The sequence below is a fragment of the Apteryx rowi genome, unplaced genomic scaffold, assembly GCF_003343035.1.
Source record: "Apteryx rowi isolate R43461 unplaced genomic scaffold, aptRow1 scaffold_55, whole genome shotgun sequence".
Classification (NCBI taxonomy): Eukaryota; Metazoa; Chordata; class Aves; order Apterygiformes; family Apterygidae; genus Apteryx; species Apteryx rowi.
This window is the reverse complement of record NW_020450816.1, coordinates 1,374,306-1,392,524: the sequence shown is the minus strand read 5'-3', so window position 1 is coordinate 1,392,524 and position 18,219 is coordinate 1,374,306. Positions and strand designations below refer to the sequence as shown.

The window sequence follows — 18,219 nt, the reverse complement described above, 5'->3', positions numbered from 1 at the left end:
ATTCCCCCCCACCCCAAAAAGTTTCAAGCCATATCAAAAGAAAAAAAACTTCAGAGCTTCAGTAATGTCTACAGGTATTTGTGGGTTTTTCAAGCAGCCTTGTGTAGCTGGACAGCAGAAGCACTGTGTGTGTGTTGCGGGGGGGGTGGGGGGGAGTGGGAAGGGGAAGGCTTTGAAATACTCAGCAGAACTTTAATTTTTTGTTTGTCTTTAGTCTCTTCCATCTGCAAAGTATCCCAGAGAGTCACATTCAGATAAGGTTGTAAAAAATCCAGGTACTGCTTCAAGTCCTTTTCCTTCTTTAGAAGGAAGAAGTCATTCATCTTCTGCATTTTTCAGTCCTTATGCATTTGTCCCTGTACAGTTGCTAACCTATAGTTATCCCATTCAGTTCCTAAATTCCACTGCAAGTGTCAATGCAGTGTCAGTCCATCTATTCTATTGTTAACAGAAGTTCTCTTATCTTGCTGAGCATGGCCAGATTCTTTTAAAGATATTCTTTTTATTAAACACCTGGATTGAAACGTGTAATTTTAAGATCAACTGCTGAAGACTGCCTCTCTTGGTGTGTGTGTGTGTTTCTTTTTTCTTTTTTTTTTAAAAAAAGGCTGTTTACACTCAAAAAGCCTTACCATCTCTTGCACACGCTGACCAAAACTTCTCCTTTCTCATCCAAAAATGAATCCCTGCAGTTACTGGCCTATCATCTTTTTAGTCCTATTCTGCAGTGGCCTTATCAAGTTTTCATTGATTTTTCTGTTTCATTTGGTATAATCCAAGTTAGCCCTGTAAAATTTACTTTGACATTGATAAGTTCTGTTAATGATTCTTACTTTTCCATCTGTAAACCTAGTCATCTGTACTATCACTTCTCTAGCAGTTAGTATCTTGTGGGTGTGTTGCTTTTCCCCAGTTCTCACTAAGAAATTGTGTGACTTTGAAAATGCTGTCTCTTGGAATTTCTTTGACTGTTATGAAATTCTATGTATTTCTCTTTGTAGGATGGTGAGAGTGAAAAAAGGTAAATACAAAGTTAGCACGCAGGAAAGGAGGAGAGCAATCATCTTTAAAGTGCTAATTTTTTTGATAACCTTCTATAGTGCCTCTAAAATGTTTGCCTGGGATCATATGTAAGGAGTGTAGGCCACTGGGTTCACTTGTCTGTTCAGAGTCTCTTTCATAAACTGATAATGTTCTGTCTTAAAATGACTTACTATTTTGTTTGCATGGAAAGGCTTTTTTAGAACATCAATCCTCTCATAGACAGAAAATTTCATTTTGATTTTAAGTTTCTGCCTGAAATCTTTAGGGCCTTCTAAGACCCTAAAGGCCCTAGGGCAACAGTCATTTTTAAACTAAACGAGACAAGGCTTCTTGATGGTCCCTCGTCAGGTAAGTTTGCTATTCCCTTTCTTGTGGCCCTTCTCTATCTCTTATTTTTTCCAAAACATGCGTGACTAGAATTGTATGGAACACTACAGCTGAGGTCTTACCAGTGCCTCGTGGAACAAATACTGGACTTTCCCTACAGCTGTATCTCTGCTGTGTTTGCTAGAATACAAGTGCCTTTGGATGCTTAACTGTCTCCTTGTACCAAATTAGCAACATGTGAGTGTAAATGTGTGCTTTCTGCAAGTATTCATCTTTACAAACTAGAAACTCTAGTTTTCAGAATACAGATGACTTTTTCTACATCTTAAATTTACAGCTTTGATTACATTCATTTTCTTACTTAGACTATCTCCTTTCTCTGCTATCTATCTCTCTGGTCATTTCTGAACAGACTTCCTAGCTGTAGCACAAAAGGCAGGCCTATGAAGTGCTTGACAATATATTTTTTTAGACTGTATCTAGTTTTCCTCCCTCAGAACAATGCCTTAATTACATTATTTAAAATAGAAGGGAAGATGTCTGAAATTCTCTTGTTACATCTTGAAAAAACATGTGACAAGGCTTACAGGCTTCATCATTGCATTTGTAGCTAATTTGTAAGTCCATTTCTTTTTTGCACCTGAAATAGGGTTCTGGCTACTTGCCTTTATGCCAACCTGATAAATGTTCTACTGTATGTACATCTAACTGTTACAGGATCAGGCATAGTTTTGCAGAAATATCATGGATGCATTGTTTTAATTTAACTTTCTGATTCAACAGTTTGTTCAAGCACAGCTTAATCTTGTAGAATCTTTATTTTCTAGCACTGAAGAGTGAATTCTTGCCTGAATAAATAAAGCCTAAGTGCATTGACTTAGGCAACCATCCTATTGGGAGGAGAAAATACTTTGGATGGCTTTATTCTTAATGCTATACAAGCTAGTCTTTCTGCAATTTTTGGAAAAAAAATCTGTTCATAAAAGAACAAGTCAGTAGTTTTTTAACATAAGCTTTAGCTTCTTTATTACATTTTTAGGTTGTACTTGTTCAAGAACTCTTCCTGATGAACTCCTTGAAGCAGTGAGTCTATCCAGCAAGGTTGGTCTTGGTCATACTGCAGTGGAGCTCTTTATACTCTGAAGCTGAAGGTATTTTTGATGTTTGTTCATGTCTCCAAAAACTTACCGATTTAAATCCTCATTGCAGTGATTGTCATAAACAAGCCTTTGCTTCAGAGGGGAGAGTAAGAAAGGGTTCTTAAATTTTTACGAAAAGGCAACTTGCAAACTCTCTGTCTCTTCTTTCCAGTTCCCAGAGAACTAAGCTCCTGCTTGGGGACAGAGTCAGTACCAAGATTCCTGCTGATTTTGGAGCAAGAAGTGGAGTTTATGAACAACAAAGTCCAGTCTAAAGCAAACCTGAATGACTTATTTGCAGCACAGTCTGAGGTAAAGCATTCAACAGAGGTATGGTAAAAGTCTAACAGTATGAATACTGGGAAGGTTATTGGTTAGGTTGCAGCTTATATGCTTTCCACTGTGGAGTGGATTTGATTTCAAAATAGGTGGAGGAGTGAGTACAACTTGGATAAGGTAAATGTCTAATCTAATGAATGGATACTGAGTTGGGGGTCTACATGGAGGCAGTCTCCCTGCATGGAAGTTGTGTATCCATAACGAAATGTCTGGGCAGATAACATAGAATTAGGTCATAAAAACAAACGAACAAAAACACATAACAAAATAGAACTCTGCTGCACTGTGAAATCTCTGCTCTGCAAATCAGCTTTAACAAGCTTGTGAATTACTTATTCTTTTATTTTTATAGCTCCCCCGCTAAGGTCCAGATTTTGCTATGAAGGGTAGAAAAGCTGCTAAATGTATTGGGTTGGATTCACTCAGTGAAGAGGCTGAATTATAGTACTCATACATATTGAGGGCTACATTCTGTACACTGCTTTTTGATATTCCAGGGACATCCTTGGGAATCTTGTGCCTTCATATGGTCATTGAACTTCGCAGTTATCTGTTGCTTAAGATCACTCTTTTTTTAACATGCAACTGTATTTTGTGGGAAGCCAGGATACCCAAGTACAGCTTTTTCCTTTTCTTTCCTTGTCAGTTTGTCTCACCTTTTCACTTAGTCTCAGTCCTTTCTCTTCAGCTCTATTGCTTTCCCTACTGTCATTCTGGAGTTCCATGTGACCCCTTTATCTCTTTTGTACAAATTAATATGACCAGCAAATGAATTTGATGGTGAAATGCAATAGTCCCATGCTTTAGAACTAACATTCTAACAAGGCTGACTATCAGATGTATGAACTGCACTTCCAGTCCTTTTTTCAGGCTGTCTGCAGACTTGGGAAGACCTTGTCCACTATATTGGTTACATTTGGCTTGCATATAGAAAGAAAGCTTGCTATTATTGAGACATCTGCATTTATTTAACAAAAGATTTGCATGTATTATGAGAGTCAGAGAGCCGCTAAGAGGAGTGGATGCAGCTGTCAGGCAGATACTTGACATCAGGCCTGGCTGCAGCCATAATGACTGTGAAGGTGGTGGTGGTGGGGGGGGGGGGCAGCATGGAGAGATGTGCAGTGATGCACGATGTGGGCAAGGCCAGGCAATGGTGATGGAGTTGTCATGGTCCCTGTGGTAAAAATAGATTTAATGTTGCCCCATTTCATGTTGTTGGCATAAACAAGAGATGTCTTCTGCCTTTCCACCTGGTCCACAGAGTAGGTGGAGAAAAAGTAACTTACTAAAGCTTCCAGGTGCTTGTTAGGGTTCCCATTCTGGTAGGTTGCCTGTACTATATATTATTTCTGAATTTGGCATTATGTGTTTATAATATTCAGGAAGTAACAGAGAGGCTTCTCAGTGCCCCTGTTGCACTGGGGAGTTAATTTGCTTGCTTCAAACAACAAGTGTGGAGAAATCATGATGAGGACCATCTTAATTGTAAAGACGGAACTGAACTATGGCTTATAAAAAGGTTCAGTAACCTTTTTCTGCAAGTCTGTATAATGCACTCTGTATAGTGTTTTCTATGGGTTTGACACTAGAAATCACATGTTCTTCTGCTTCTCGCCTCTTGCCTCTAACACATGGTTTCCATAGGCACATCTGTTGAGCACCAGGCTTAGCTATTAATGGGTTTGGTTCATAGCTGAAGAGTTTTAAAGAAGATGCGATCTGAGAACAAACAGCAAGAAAATATATAGCATCTCCCTGGCCAAAGTATTAAAATATGCCCTATTAAATGTAATATTAAAGCTGTGTCTTGTTTTGGACTTGAATTTTGAAGAGTATATTTATGGCAAAAATATCTGAAAAATCTCTTGTCTACAATCTCGTGTGTGTTGTGTTGTGGCAAGCCTCAGGCTGTAGGTGGCACTATTGCTGCACACCAAAAGCAGTCCTGGGTACACTCTTCCATTGCTGCAACCCCGAAGAGACTTGTTATCCTACAAGCTTTTGAAAGCATGCATTTGATGATAGGATTTGGTTTGATTGAGCCCCCCTCTCTCTAGAATCGAGTAGTAGAAGAAACAGGGAGAGAGGTGTTGGGGAGAAAAAAAAAAAAGTTCTTTAAGTGTGTGATGGTGTTTTGAACTACACTGGCTACACAACTTGTTCTCTCTCATGGGGGTAATAAAGACTGGGTCTGTTATTTCAGTTCCTAGTGAGAGTTGCATGTGACATGGAATTCCGTAAAGAATTTCCCTATTTTCAACTTTGGGGTTTCTGTGATGTTTTTGTGACACTGCTAACAAGGCTACTACTGCAATGATATATTTTGGACGATACTGAAATCAAAAGCCTACTCATTTAAGGTTTTGGCAGCTTAAATATCTAAATCCGCTTCTGGAACTTTGAAACGGTGTTTGCCCTGCCAAAATAGGGGGGTGTTTGCAGGAAATTGAGTAGGTCTTCCCTTATACTAGGAGTGAATTCCTTCAGGAGAGGTGCAGTATGAGGTCCCTTGGGCTTAGTCATGGTCTGAAATTGTGGGAGGACAAAAACCTGAGCTAGGGTGTTAGAGCTGATGAGTTTGATCAAGGATCAACTGTATAAACAATCCAATAGAAGTTTTTCATTGTTTTGTGTAATCTTACCTGAAATGTTTTTAAGTTTTCCTTTCTGAGAGGAACAGATGAAGGTCCTCCCCTTTCCTTTGGAAAACCTCTGTTTTCCACAGCAAAACAGACAAATACCACACTTAGGTCTGTTTGTTTTGTTTTTGAAAATGAGCACTTGAAACATAAATTAGTGACCAGTTCTACAAAAGGCTGAGATGAGGGGACTCTGAAATCCCTCACACAACTCATTTCCAGACTTCCTGGAGTGTACTAAAAGATCCATAGCTGTAGACATCCTGCTTCCCAAATATGATGACACAGTGAGGGGAAGCCAAAGGGGAAAGGGGGAGGGGAAATAATTTTATTTATTAGCAATCAGGAGAAATTTTAGTTCTGAAATGGTGAACTTCAAATGTAGAGAGCCTCAAAAAGCAATCTCTTTCTATTACAGCCTTCACAGATATTCATTACAACATGCTATGCACAAAAATAGCCTCTGCAGTCGCAAAATGGAGTGGTGGAACATTGCTGTCAAAGCTACAAAAGCAAAAAATCCCCTTGTGTAGGGAAACAAATTTAGCAGTTTGTCAGGATCAGCTGTAAAATGCAACTTTTTTTTTTAACCTATAGTATTATAGGTTAGAGCCCCACAAATACTAAGGCAAACAACCACCTTTCCCAAACTGCATTCCCAAAGTTCTCCTAAACCATGGGCACTCAGCTGGAGTGAGCTATATCTTTCATGAGGTGGTGTGAACTGTGTCCAGTCTTAAAATATATATAAATATATATATAGGAAAAAGATAAGCTTTATTACAGAACGTAAATAGAATATTTTTGTAAAATAAATTATTCCTTCAACCTGTTAAGAGCTGTAAGTGGATGATAAGAATCCTGGGTGTTCAGGGCCACTTAAACTATGAGGAAAAAGTGGAAGTCTGTTATAACTTGCACCATGCACATAAATTGATAAAGTGCTTCAGAGTTGTTGATGTTTATTTGTAAAATCTGGAATGGAATAAAGCAGGTGATGAAATAAAAGCACAGAAGCTGGTATAAAGAATTCTGGAGTCTGAGGCTCCTGGCCTTATGTGAAAGGTACCCTTAGGGAACACAGCTTAGTGCTTTGACTTTACTTTGTTTTTGACTTTGTTTTTCCTTATTATGATAGTCTTATCAATTAAAAATGTAAGTAAATAAAAGCAGAAAGCTTTGTAAAATAATGCTCTGTATCTAATTGTTTGGCTGCTCCTGGCATGTATTTAAACCTTGAATAGTGTCAGGAGTAGATATGAGATGAAAAGGAGCTGGGTTGATCTTGATGTGACAGCTAAGTTGGAGATAGTGGTAGAAACAATGGTATAATGCAAGGTGGCCTGCACATCTCTCCTTTTGTTTCCTCCCTCTCTTAGTTACCTTCCAGGTCTGAAGCCAAATATGGTAAAAAACAAAACTCTCAGCGACTTTGCTGAGGATCCTTAATTACAGTTTTATTGGGATTATAGGCCATAGGCTCTATGTCTAGTAGTCTTTCCTCAGTACTGCTGGCTGCATTTGGGCCTCTGGACAGGTCTGGGATCTGCAAAGAATCATTATTCAGACCCTTGGCTGGGCATAGTTCTGCTAATAGAGGTTCATCTTTTCAGGTCAGCAGCCTTTTTGCAGCTCTGTCAGGTAACTATGTCCCTCAGCATGCCTGGCCAAGAAGTGAATTTAACCATAGTTCTGAAGGAAACCTAAACCAGAAGAGTGCCTTGCTTGTACGTCTGTATTCTACTCTTGCAGACTGTTGTTGCCCTGTGCCTGTCCTGGAGCCTTCCCTCTCCCCAGGTTCTTGTTCGTGTTCTGTGTCCAGGCTCTGCATGAGGCTGGCCTGCTCCCTGCACCTCCAGTCACAGAAAAGGATGAGGCTGATGGTACCTTCAGGTTGAACTGTGGATGAGATAATCCCTGCAGAAGCAAGTAAGCAGACATCTTTAGGCTTTTGTGGGGGGGGGGGRGGGGGGAAGTTAAGTTTAAAACACACAAAAATAAGTTTTTCTATTTGGCTGTGTGAGGCCTCCTTTTCCAAAGTGCGTATGGTGAGATAGCCACTTCTCGGTGAGGCTTTACACCAGTCTACGGAGATCATCGAAAGAGCAAAGCAGACTTGGATAATCTTCTCACTGTTTCTAAGGTGGCAACAGCTAGAGGCTGTTTCTAAGGCTCAGTTAGATCTGCAGAGAATGTTAGCCAAGTAGCAATAAAATCTGACTGAGGTTCTGTGGAAGTAAAATATATCCAAAGGAAAGAAGGACCTGAGAACTAGTAGGCTAGAAGCAGAGCCAAGAATGTGTTCGAGGGGTATAAGGAACCATTGAGTTCAGCTCTGGGAAGTATATGCCTGTTTAAAAGCTTGAGAAAAGTGGTGTGATACAGAAAGGTAGGACACTTGGCGGAGCGGGCGGTGGTGGAATTTTTGTGACCAAATAAAGAGAAAAGGTAGAGGAACTTGCTGAATTTAGATTAATCGGCTATTTTGAATGGAAATAGATGACAGTCACCTGAAAAATGAGAGAAAACACTGTATTTTAAGGAACATATTATGGAAATGCTATTTTTTTCAGGATGTGATATTTTCTACTCCACAGTAAAATTCTGTGGTTTTGAGATTGAAAAGTATCAAGAAAGTCATTAATTACGGCTGTGAAGAGGATCCAAAATATAGCTGACAATAAAGGAAACTTTAGTCCTACCAGTTTGTCACAGGGCAAATTTAGGTTGGATGTTTTTGGAAAGCAATTTAACTTTGTTATAATTGTTGTTCTGTGCAAACGGTCATGGACAATACTGTTTTGCTTCTACTACTTTTGCAGTAGCTATCTTATCACTTCATGTTTTTTTTTTTTCTTATATTTTAGCAACCACAAATGCTCCCAGAGTTTTGTTCCTAGAAGCTGTGCTGCAGTTAGTGGTATCTGCTTCATTTATGTCTGACAGATTACCTTGAACTATTGAGAAACAGCTTCTGCATAAAATACAGGAAGTCTTATGCCAAATATTCTTATTTTTACTCATTCATGCAAAATAATATCTTTGCTTATTCTAGGAAATTTAAGATGACTATTTCTTAGGAGTTGTATTTGGACTTGGTGTAGGCTGTTACTACTACTGTCTAGGTGGTTCTAATGTGTTAATCAACCAGATAAAACACTTTAACTCCACCTGAGACCACAGTTAAATTATGTACTCAATACTAACTGTATACTGGGTAAATAGATCCAATGTACTATATACACTATATATATGTGTGTGTACATATGTATACTATATGCCTAATAAAACTGGTATTTGACCCAAGATGGAGTATAAACTACTAAAATCATTGTGGCTATATTCCTAACTTTTAAGTGGCTGGGGATATTTCGTTGGTTCCCCCCACCCCCTTAGCTGCAAAGGCCCTGTCTATATAAAATGCATAATGAGATTTAAAATTATTTGATTTCAAAAGCTATGCATAAATTAAATGATGCTTCTCTTTGATCATGGATATAGGACTTGATGTCAGAAAAAATGTTGATTTGTCAGAATGGAATCTGCAACAGAGAGCTCAGTTCTGTTGCAGGAGTACTCGAAATTATTTTCTCAGCTGCTCCGAACTCTTTGGTCCTTTTTGGAAAGTCTCTTCAGTTTAAAAATTAGTCAAAGGAAGCTCTGGGAGTGCCAGTTTTCTAGTTTTCCTCTCCAACTCTCATTTAGTCATCGTCCTAAGCACACAGTCAGTACATTTCTCTTCCAGTTCCTTTCTTCTACATAGCTGCTGCTCATATTGCCAGTATAGCAAAAGAAAACCCCTTGGGCATTTGAATTTTCCCCTCTGTATAGGCTGCTGAATGCAGATGAAAATTTTTGGGAAGCTTTGATAAGCTTTCTACCCTGAAACATCGAGATAGACATGCCAGGAGCACCTTACTTTCTGATATATTTCCAAACTCTTCCTTGCACAAAATACTCACTGAAACATTGCAATGAGATATATGAGTCTCCAAAGAGGGCAAAACCTTGCTGTTCAAATGTGACCCTTTAGAGATGTTTTCCTTGCATGGTCTTTCCTTTCAGGATCAGAAAGGATCAGAATACAACATTTTAGCAGGCTTAAGTCTAAAGTATGAATCCACAGCCATAACTCTTATTTTTGGTGTGCAATTTAGTGCAGTTTTATGACTGGAAAAAAAAAGCTTTTTTTAAAAAGCAAACAAAATAAAACCCCCAAACCTTTTGTGGTTTAATTTTTGTTTAAGACTGTTCTTGTCTAGGCTGGACAGTGAAGACAAGGTTCACCAGCCATTATATTGCCTAATTTTACTCTGAAGAGATGGGATAGATTTTCTCAGCCTTCCTGTTCCTTGTGATGAATGAAATAAGGGGGAAGTGAGCATCATAAAGCATTCTATCAGAAATAAGGGACAGTCCCTAAAAGATAAAAATGAGTCAACTTAGATCACAGCCCTGTTGAGCATAGGACTAGGCTCCTTGCACCACCTGGGACACCCTTTGGAACCTGATATGTAGCACAGGAATGGGGTGAAGTGGTTAAGTTTTGTAGCAGTTAATGCCAGTGCACTGACTGCTTGGCACTAAGCAGTTAAGTCATTACACCTGGTGTAATCGAGCCTTTTTGGTTCAAGTGAGTGACTAGGTCAGCAAAACACCTCTGCAGTGTTCATCTGTGAGCAAATGAGCCATCTGCTAAGACTGTAAATCATATCAATAGTTATTTTAATTAAACTGTTTAACAATAGGCATTGAAATGTAATTTTTCCTTAAGAGCTATCTGGTTGTTCTCTGGCAAAGGTGGTTTTTGGATATTAATTAACTTTCATCTCTGAAGTAATGTGTATTTTTCTAGATAGGGAAAACTTGAGTGGGGGGAGGGGGATAATTATTTTTGTCCAGCACAGTAGTCTTGGAATTCATACTTTGTTCATACAGTAGTCAATAGGAAGGACCTTAAGCTATGATCGGAAATGAGGATACTATCATGTCATCACACCTGATGATAAATTTTTCAAAACATCAAAGCTGTCTGTAACATACTTCATAGGAAGGGGAAGCAAAGATAGAGGAGGCTCTTTGCAGAAGATTTTGGCTGATGCTTCTCTAGTGACACCTCGTGGGATGTTTTGCAGAATCTTTTTTTTATAGAGGCATAGCTCTTTTGCAACTTATTTTTGAGGAAGAAATAAACTCAAAGGCTTATTTGGCAAAGAAGTTATTCAAACAATCCACGTGGAATATGGCTAAACTTTTCCAGCAGTCTGGAGCTTTTCAGGACTGTCTTTGTAATTTGTAGTTAATAGGATGAAATACACAACATCAAAGGTGCTATTGGGCAACTAAGGATAGCAGAGAACTGAAAGGTGACACCTCTGTTGACAGATTTTATAACGACGATTGGATTCTCCTTCAGTACAGTTTTTAGAATTACTCCACTGTGAGTAGTTCTCACTCCTTTTGTGACAGATCTTCAGGTTTATAATTGAGGTTTCAGAATGGATAGATCAAAGCAAATTAATTGAATAGGGAGTTAATCAAATGAGCTAAGCAGAAGTCAAACAATTCTTCAGATTTTCATTGCTGTAGAAATTCTGTTTCTTTATGTGCTGCAATTCAATACAATTTGTACTAGTTACAACCAATTTTACTGTTATTGGTAGACTCTACTGTTGTCTGTTGGAATAATTCATGCTCTGCATCCAGCGTAAAGTCGCTTTTCACACCTCTTTAATTAGTATGCTGGAAGGAGACAGCAATACAAACTTACCTTCTGATGAAAACAACCATGACATTTCCAGGTTGCTTTTTTATTTTCTAACCTGTTCTGTCTAAAGTCTGCTGCTGCCTACTCTAGACATCCTTAAACAGTATCAAAATGACTTCTCCATTTTCCTAAATGTACAGTTATATGGATAGATCAGAAAGTTCATGTTTATTTCTGCAGTCCAGAAATGGATTTGAATTGCCTTGGTATCATGATTGCCCAGTTATTATAAGCTTCCAGGGTCTGCTTGTACAGATATCAGGCAACTTGCTTTTGTCTTAGATTTCTTATCTTGTAGTGGGTTCATCTAATGGTCTTGTCAGAACGCTCCCCTCTATGAATGTGTTGGGTTCATTGTGCTGTAGGAAACATTTTGCTGTTGCTGCAGAGGCAGTTTGGGTGGAGACCTTGTAGCCTAGTAAATATGACTTTTACTGTTAGTAGTAAATGGCTTTGTATTGGCCTCTCAACCCAGGGTCTTAGGGCTTGTCTGGTTGGCCTCAAGTCAGTCTTCAAAATTCATCTGGGAACCAAGGAAGGGAAGGCAGACTGTGTCAGGGAAACATATATATGACCCAAAGGGACCCCCAGTACCAGTGTTAAACTCCTCCCAGCAAAGAACTAAGGAAGCTGACAATGTGCTGCAACATCCCCCTCCTTTTTTTGCCAGAGGAAGACTGATGCTGTTGCCCTCAGGATGTAAAGGGACACTGGAGGGGTGAGCATAATACCAGAGAAAAAGGGTAGGTACTAGGAAGTTTGTATATATCCAAATCTTAACAGTTATAAACAGAAAAAGTAACTCTACTGATAGTAATAACTTGTATTTTGATTAGACTATTAAGACTTTAATTAGATTAGCAATACATTTCTTAGCTCCATGTAAGGTGTGTTCTCTGTTGCCTATTGTAACATTTTGAGTGCGACAGCTTTTTGCTGAGGACAGTCATCAGTGAGCTGTGCAGAACATGGACCAAGTGCAGTATCTTCTAGGCCAGAGAAATAGACTGATCTCTTGGGGAGACTTCTGCAGAGATGCTGAGATGATATTACTAAATGAGCAAGAAAAAGCCTTTTCCCCGCTTCATGGATAGTCTTGAAATTCAGACCTCGCTGTAATAAGTTTAAACTCTGTTAGGGTTGCTTGATTAGCTTAAGCCAGAGGACCCAGATCAAGGATGCGGGATATGGAACTGAAGTAAACATAACTGAGAGAAAAGTGACTGGGAAGGCAATTTCTGCAAATTTGTGGCTTTTCAATGAAGAATCAGACAAGGAAAAGTGGTTTTTTTTTTTTTTTTTTTTTTCCTCTCTCTGCTAGTAAGATGTAGTTTTCATGGCAGGTAAGTACTTACTGAATTTTACATTCAAATTTAAACTTCAAATTGCCTTATTTTTTGCTATGAATTTCAAAGGTGCATCTGTATGCAGCAAAAGGTAGAAATGAGAGTTAATGGCAAGGCTGGTTTAAAAAAAATTACTTTTTGAGAATTTTCTGTTTGTTTCCCTGGACTTTTAGACCAGTAGCATACACAATACTTCCTACAGAACAGCCATAGGTACTTACTGTTCTTACTGAATTCTCTGGTTATGTAATCAGGCCCTCCAGTCCTGCCTCCATGGAACAAAAAAGTACCAAAATATTCAGCTGGTCTTTCACAAACAGCAGTTAAAGTGGAAACTCTGTAAACAGCCTCCTGGCTTTTGATTTTTTGCCACATTTTTTTTTTTTCTTCCCTTCCCTCGGGTAACAAGGCACTTGCAAGCTAAAAGGATAAAATCATTTGAAGCAGCATTGCCGTGTAGACCCAGCTAGTAACTCAACAGGACTTCAAACTAGTCTGTTCCTCTGATGATGTATTGTCAGCAAAAAGAGACTGACATAATGTACCTGAAATAAGCAGGTCCTGTAGACTGTCACTCAGGCTCGTACTTTTTCTTCGAAACGTTAAGCACAATACAGAACAGTATCAAAAAAAAAAGTAGATGAAGACATATTTGATTAGTCAAAGCACTTTGGCATGCTTTCTCAACTTTAAAGAGCAGTTTGTCTTTTTTCTTGTTTTCTACTGCACTAGGTAAGAGAGTACCTTCCTTTTCACTTCTTAAACTAGGAAATCTAGTAATCTAGTAGCTTTTAAGATGATGGATATCATTATTTCACCTTCATTGGCTATGTGCCACTGTAGTTCTTTCTAGCTCTTGAAGACTACTAGTTGTCTTAAATCTATAAGAAGGCCAAAGGTTAAAAGTTGCCATTTTCTTCAGCAGGTCATGCAAGTATCCATGAAAAATAAGAGTCAGATGCTTGATTTCTCCAATGAAGTCAGTAGTGAGCTTTACCTTTCAGTTCAGTGGGTTCCAGGCCGTGCTGTAGATACAGGACAGATGCAAGGTAGGAGAACAGGGCTGGAGAAGACCATTCCAAAAGGAGTCCAAAATCCAAATGTGCATAGGTAATGAGGCAAACTGGCAGCAGAGGGAACAAAGTGAGTGGTAAAACCAGCTGTCATTCATCCTTTGCAGACAACATCAAAATGGGAACATAGTGGGTTATTTAGCATCTACAGGTGTGATTCAGGACATATCCCTAAATAAATAAAGCAGCATAGTGTACCATTCATAATGTAGCAGCTGAATATGTGCTTCTGTACTCGGATCAGACCTGAGCCTGTGCTAACTTGGCATGTATGACTAGTTTCACCCAAGTCAACAGGACTTGTTGCATGCTGATAGTTGAGAGAATGGATGTTTTGCTGAATCAAGTTGCTATTTCACCCTAGAAATAGCAGAGTCCTGTATGCATGTGACATGTGCATAAAGCAGAAAAATAACTATTATCAGCCCTTCTTTAAAATAAAAATTACTCTGTTAAAGAATAACTGTTAATAAAGTAATAAGAAAAATACTCCAGTTTCAGTGAACATGTCTTCCAAATTTCTGCTTCATTTGTTTTTTCTTCTATAAAGACAGCATTTTTCTGCTCTTTGCATTTATTTCTGAATAATTTGGTAGTAAATTAATTTATCTTCATGATCAATGTGTTGGCTTCTCCTTTGGCAGAACAAGGCTTAGCTTTGTTACTTAGCTTCATTAAAATGGAATTGAGTTGGTTGACATAAAACTAAGTGTCTGGTTCATAGTTTATACTGGGAAAAAACATAGTGATTAGTTCACGCTTGTCTTATATGAAATGGACTCACTAGGATTATTTTTACATATTATCTCCTTAATAAATGCCAATATTTTCTGCAAAGGAAACTTATAGAATTTTCTTTTCCTGAGGTGCTTCAAGGATAATAGGTACTTTTTTAGTACAGTTCTAGAAACTGCTGCAAATCCCCCAAACAGGAAACCTGTTAAAGGATTAGTCCCTCCAGTTATTTGAGGTTGAAGAGTAGCAAAGTTCCCTTCTAGCACTTGAGTCAGTCTATGACGTTACTGGGGTAATTAATTTAACTGAACTGAATGCAGGGAACAAAATTGTATTGATTTCTACCATGAATGATATAATACTTGGACACTAAACAAATATATTCGCTCATACTCTTTCTAGTGAATGTCTGTCTGCTTGGTGTTTAGTTAGTTGGGCTTGCTGGTTTGATTATCAGCTTTTCCCAGAGAAGAGCAAGTAGTGGTGGGGAGTATGGTGTGAACAGGAATTCATTGCTTCCCAGAAACGTGTTTAAAAATAAGCTAGAGAGATGCTTCCTAACATAGACTTTGCTGTTCCTTAGTCCAGTGAGATGTACACTTTATGTCTGTATATACCTATGTGGTGTTATTTAGAAATAAATTTCAACTTTCTTTTTTTTAAATAAATGCATTTAGATTGATTTTTAGAGTGAAAAATTCAGAAGTGGAAATGAGGAGAGTAAATCACAGCTGACATTATTTAGATAGACTCAGTGCAAGCTCACTGTCCTGTCAAGGAAAAGGTTTTCTGTTCTGAGGAAAAAGTGGTTGGGAAAAAAAAAAACAATTTAAATAACTCTTTCTGTTCAAAAACAAGTAATTAGAAAAAAAAAATCAGCATCTCATTATCCAGTGATCCTTGTGTGGTGATACTGGAGGGTATTTTGGGTAGATGTGTGGAAGGCCTGTCTCCTGTCTTTTTCACTCAGTATTTGTCCCCTTTTCATTTTCTCCAAAAACTTAATTCAGAACACAGAAGAACTTCTGTTGTAACTCAGGTTTCTGTGTAAGAGTTTGGTTTTAATGAATCATTGTTTTGCAATGGATCATTCTTTAGAAAATTTCTGACGAGCTTTATCGCTGGGCTTGCAGATAAGGAGAGACTGTAATGTGGGAGATGAAGCAAAGCCTAAGTAGATCTCTGAGGCTTTATAAAGATATACTGTTCCTTTCTTTGCCCAGCAGAATGTATTTTATTTGCTTGTGTACAAGTATCATGAATGTAAATTACCTGAGTCCTTTACTGACTGAGAAGGAGGAACTGGAGGAAGACTTGCCTTCTAGAAAATGCTATGGACTCTTTTCCAGCATAGCACAGCTGTATTGATTTTTTTTTTTTAACTTTGTCTAAACACATACCCTTTCTTTCCCTTGCATGCCTTGTGCCTCTTTCATTCTCACCCTCCTTTCTTTACCCACCTAGGCTGTTTCACTCCTATGGGATTGTGTGATTAGTCTTTTAATTAACATCCTTGATGCCCATGCTCGCTTTCTTTGCATCTCAAGAAAAGACATGCAAACAGGCATTGCACCTTCTGAGCCAGAGAAGAGAAGTAATAAGGAACCTCTATAACACTTGTATCTGGAAGTCAATCAAGGTGACATGTTCCAACAGAAAGCCATCCTCAAAATCTTGTATGAATGAAAAAGAGCTCTACAAATGAAGAGTCTGACCACTTCTAATTTAACAGTGATTAAGACTTCACAAACAAGCTGGTGGAAGTGTTGGCACAGTTCTACAGCAGCTGCTGTGGAGAAATGAAGCTGTTTGATATACCTCACACTGCATTCATTTTAATGAATCTGTACTTACATTGTCTGATCATCTCTTGCTTTCTACACCTACCACTTGAAAGTGAGATTTTCAAATAGTAACTAATTTCATACTCCTTGTGTCTTACAGCCCTGGTAGCAGCAGAGGACTGTGACTTTCTGGTATTGTCTCCAGTTCCCATCCCTTTGTAGTGATGAAAGAGAACATATATAGCTAAACTCAATACAGATGTCATACCTCAATGAAACTGTACTCAGCAGTAATATGTTTTGTTTGAGGACTGAGTGCAATATGAGCATTCAGCTGTGCAGTTTTCTTATGCTTCTTGCACGGTGGTAGACAAAGCTGGTGTGACTTGGCAAGGTAGCACTGTGATTCAGTGGCGGAACAACCGCCAGTTCTATCCTCTGACCACTAGTGACCTTCCTGCTGATTACGTGAAAGTGCTGCAAATGTACCTCGTGAGCCTGCGCTCCTTGAGAAGCTCACTCACTGGGCAGTTACCCAATTACTAAAAATCCTACTCCTTGGCATTCATACTTAAGGCAGAAGGCATACCATGTTCACACAGCCTACATATGAAACGTCCCACGTAGATTGTAACCATCCTCCTACTTTTGCTGTATGTGGGAGTTTATCTTTACTAGAAACAGTAATTACAAAAATGACCTTCATGCTTACTGAAAGCTGTAGACTGCTCCACTCTGACTCATGGAATGGAGCCCAGATATTGGGTAACCGCTTGGTTCTTAATAATCTGATTCTCTATTGTGTTGTGCAATAGTTGAAAGGAAGGCTAGTTTTGTGTCAGAATATAATATCGCTGGTCAAGCGTGCGGTTGTTCTTTCTCTGCCAGAATCTAGGATGAAGCGAAAGCTACAAAACCACTGGTGACTGATGAAAACAGCCTTGTGTTGGTTCAGTGGGGTTTTGGAGCAAACGCTCAAATTTATGCGTGTCTTCTAGTTTCACTTTTAGAATAACAAATCGGTCTGGATCATGCAACTCTAGCTGAAATAAGCCATTACTTCTTTTCTGTAGTGGTTTTGCCTCCCTAGTGGATCCTTGACCTCCCTCTTTGCTGTTTGCTTAGCTGAATTTTGTTTTCTGTAATGTTCATTGGTGTTTTACTTCAGTAGGAAATCCCCTCTTTTAAATGACACGTAATGAGTCACTACTGCTGTTTGCTTCAAACTGAAGGGGATTCTAACTGCTAAAGTGTATTATTGCTAAATATAATCCTGTTCCATTGCATAGGCTGTAGTTTAAAACAGAGGTTTGGAGGAGTTGTATGGTAAGCAAGCAGTGTTGTCACTAGTGTTAAATGTTAAATTTGTGATAATGCCAATTCCAGTAAGAAGTAAGCAGCTTAGAAGTTTAATGGATCAAAACCAATCTCAAATTGAAAATATTACTCAGCAGTTATGTATCTCTAAAGTTCCCAGTAATTACTAGGATTTCTTCAACAAAAAGCAGAGTCTGGTTTGGAGTGTTTTGTTTGTGTGTGTTACGCATTCAAAATTGATTTGATCATAAATCTGATCAGTCCTGTGTCAACATTACTGTTGTTTGGGCGCATATTGCTTGAAGTTGCTGGTTTCTGAAACTCTCATCACTTTGCTCTGGAGCGATAGCTGCAACTCCTTGTTGTTCTGAAGCATAATCAGATCTGTAATCTAGGTGTGTGCATGTGTGCACATGGGAACTGGAAGTTTCAGTTTGTAATAGCCCAGGGTCTTGCCTTCTCATGCTGACAGAGCTATACAGACAGTCCAGGTGTATTCTCAGAAGACTTAATTTGCTCCCTCTTTCAGCTCAGGATTTCCTTCCTTATTTTCAAAGTTTACTTGAGAGTTTCTTCAGGCTGTTATCCATACTCCCCTGTTCTGCTGGTGACAGCTACCTCTGCATTTCTCTGTGCTGTATGAAACAGCTTATTCTCTGCCTCTTGACTCAGAAAGATCTTCTGGCTGCCCCCCCCCCCCCCCCCC

General features: G+C 38.8%; 1 protein-coding gene and 1 long non-coding RNA gene across 3 annotated transcripts in view; one reads left to right on the top strand and one right to left on the bottom strand.

The window, feature by feature from the left end:
• Window positions 1-12,128: 12,128 nt before the first annotated feature.
• LOC112973515 overlaps window positions 12,129-18,219 on the bottom strand; it is a 7,966-nt gene continuing 1,875 nt past the window's right edge. Inside the window, exon 3 of the long non-coding RNA XR_003256009.1 lies at window positions 12,129-13,727. This is a non-coding gene — a long non-coding RNA (uncharacterized LOC112973515). The remainder of the gene's footprint in view (window positions 13,728-18,219) is intronic.
• Window positions 16,931-18,219, top strand: part of TNIP3 (TNFAIP3 interacting protein 3) — a 73,494-nt gene continuing 72,205 nt past the window's right edge. For both annotated transcript variants that reach the window (XM_026081492.1, XM_026081491.1), the window contains exon 1: window positions 16,931-16,961. In XM_026081492.1, the coding sequence (XP_025937277.1) occupies window positions 16,944-16,961 (18 nt within the window). In that variant the 5' untranslated portion in view covers window positions 16,931-16,943. The remainder of the gene's footprint in view (window positions 16,962-18,219) is intronic.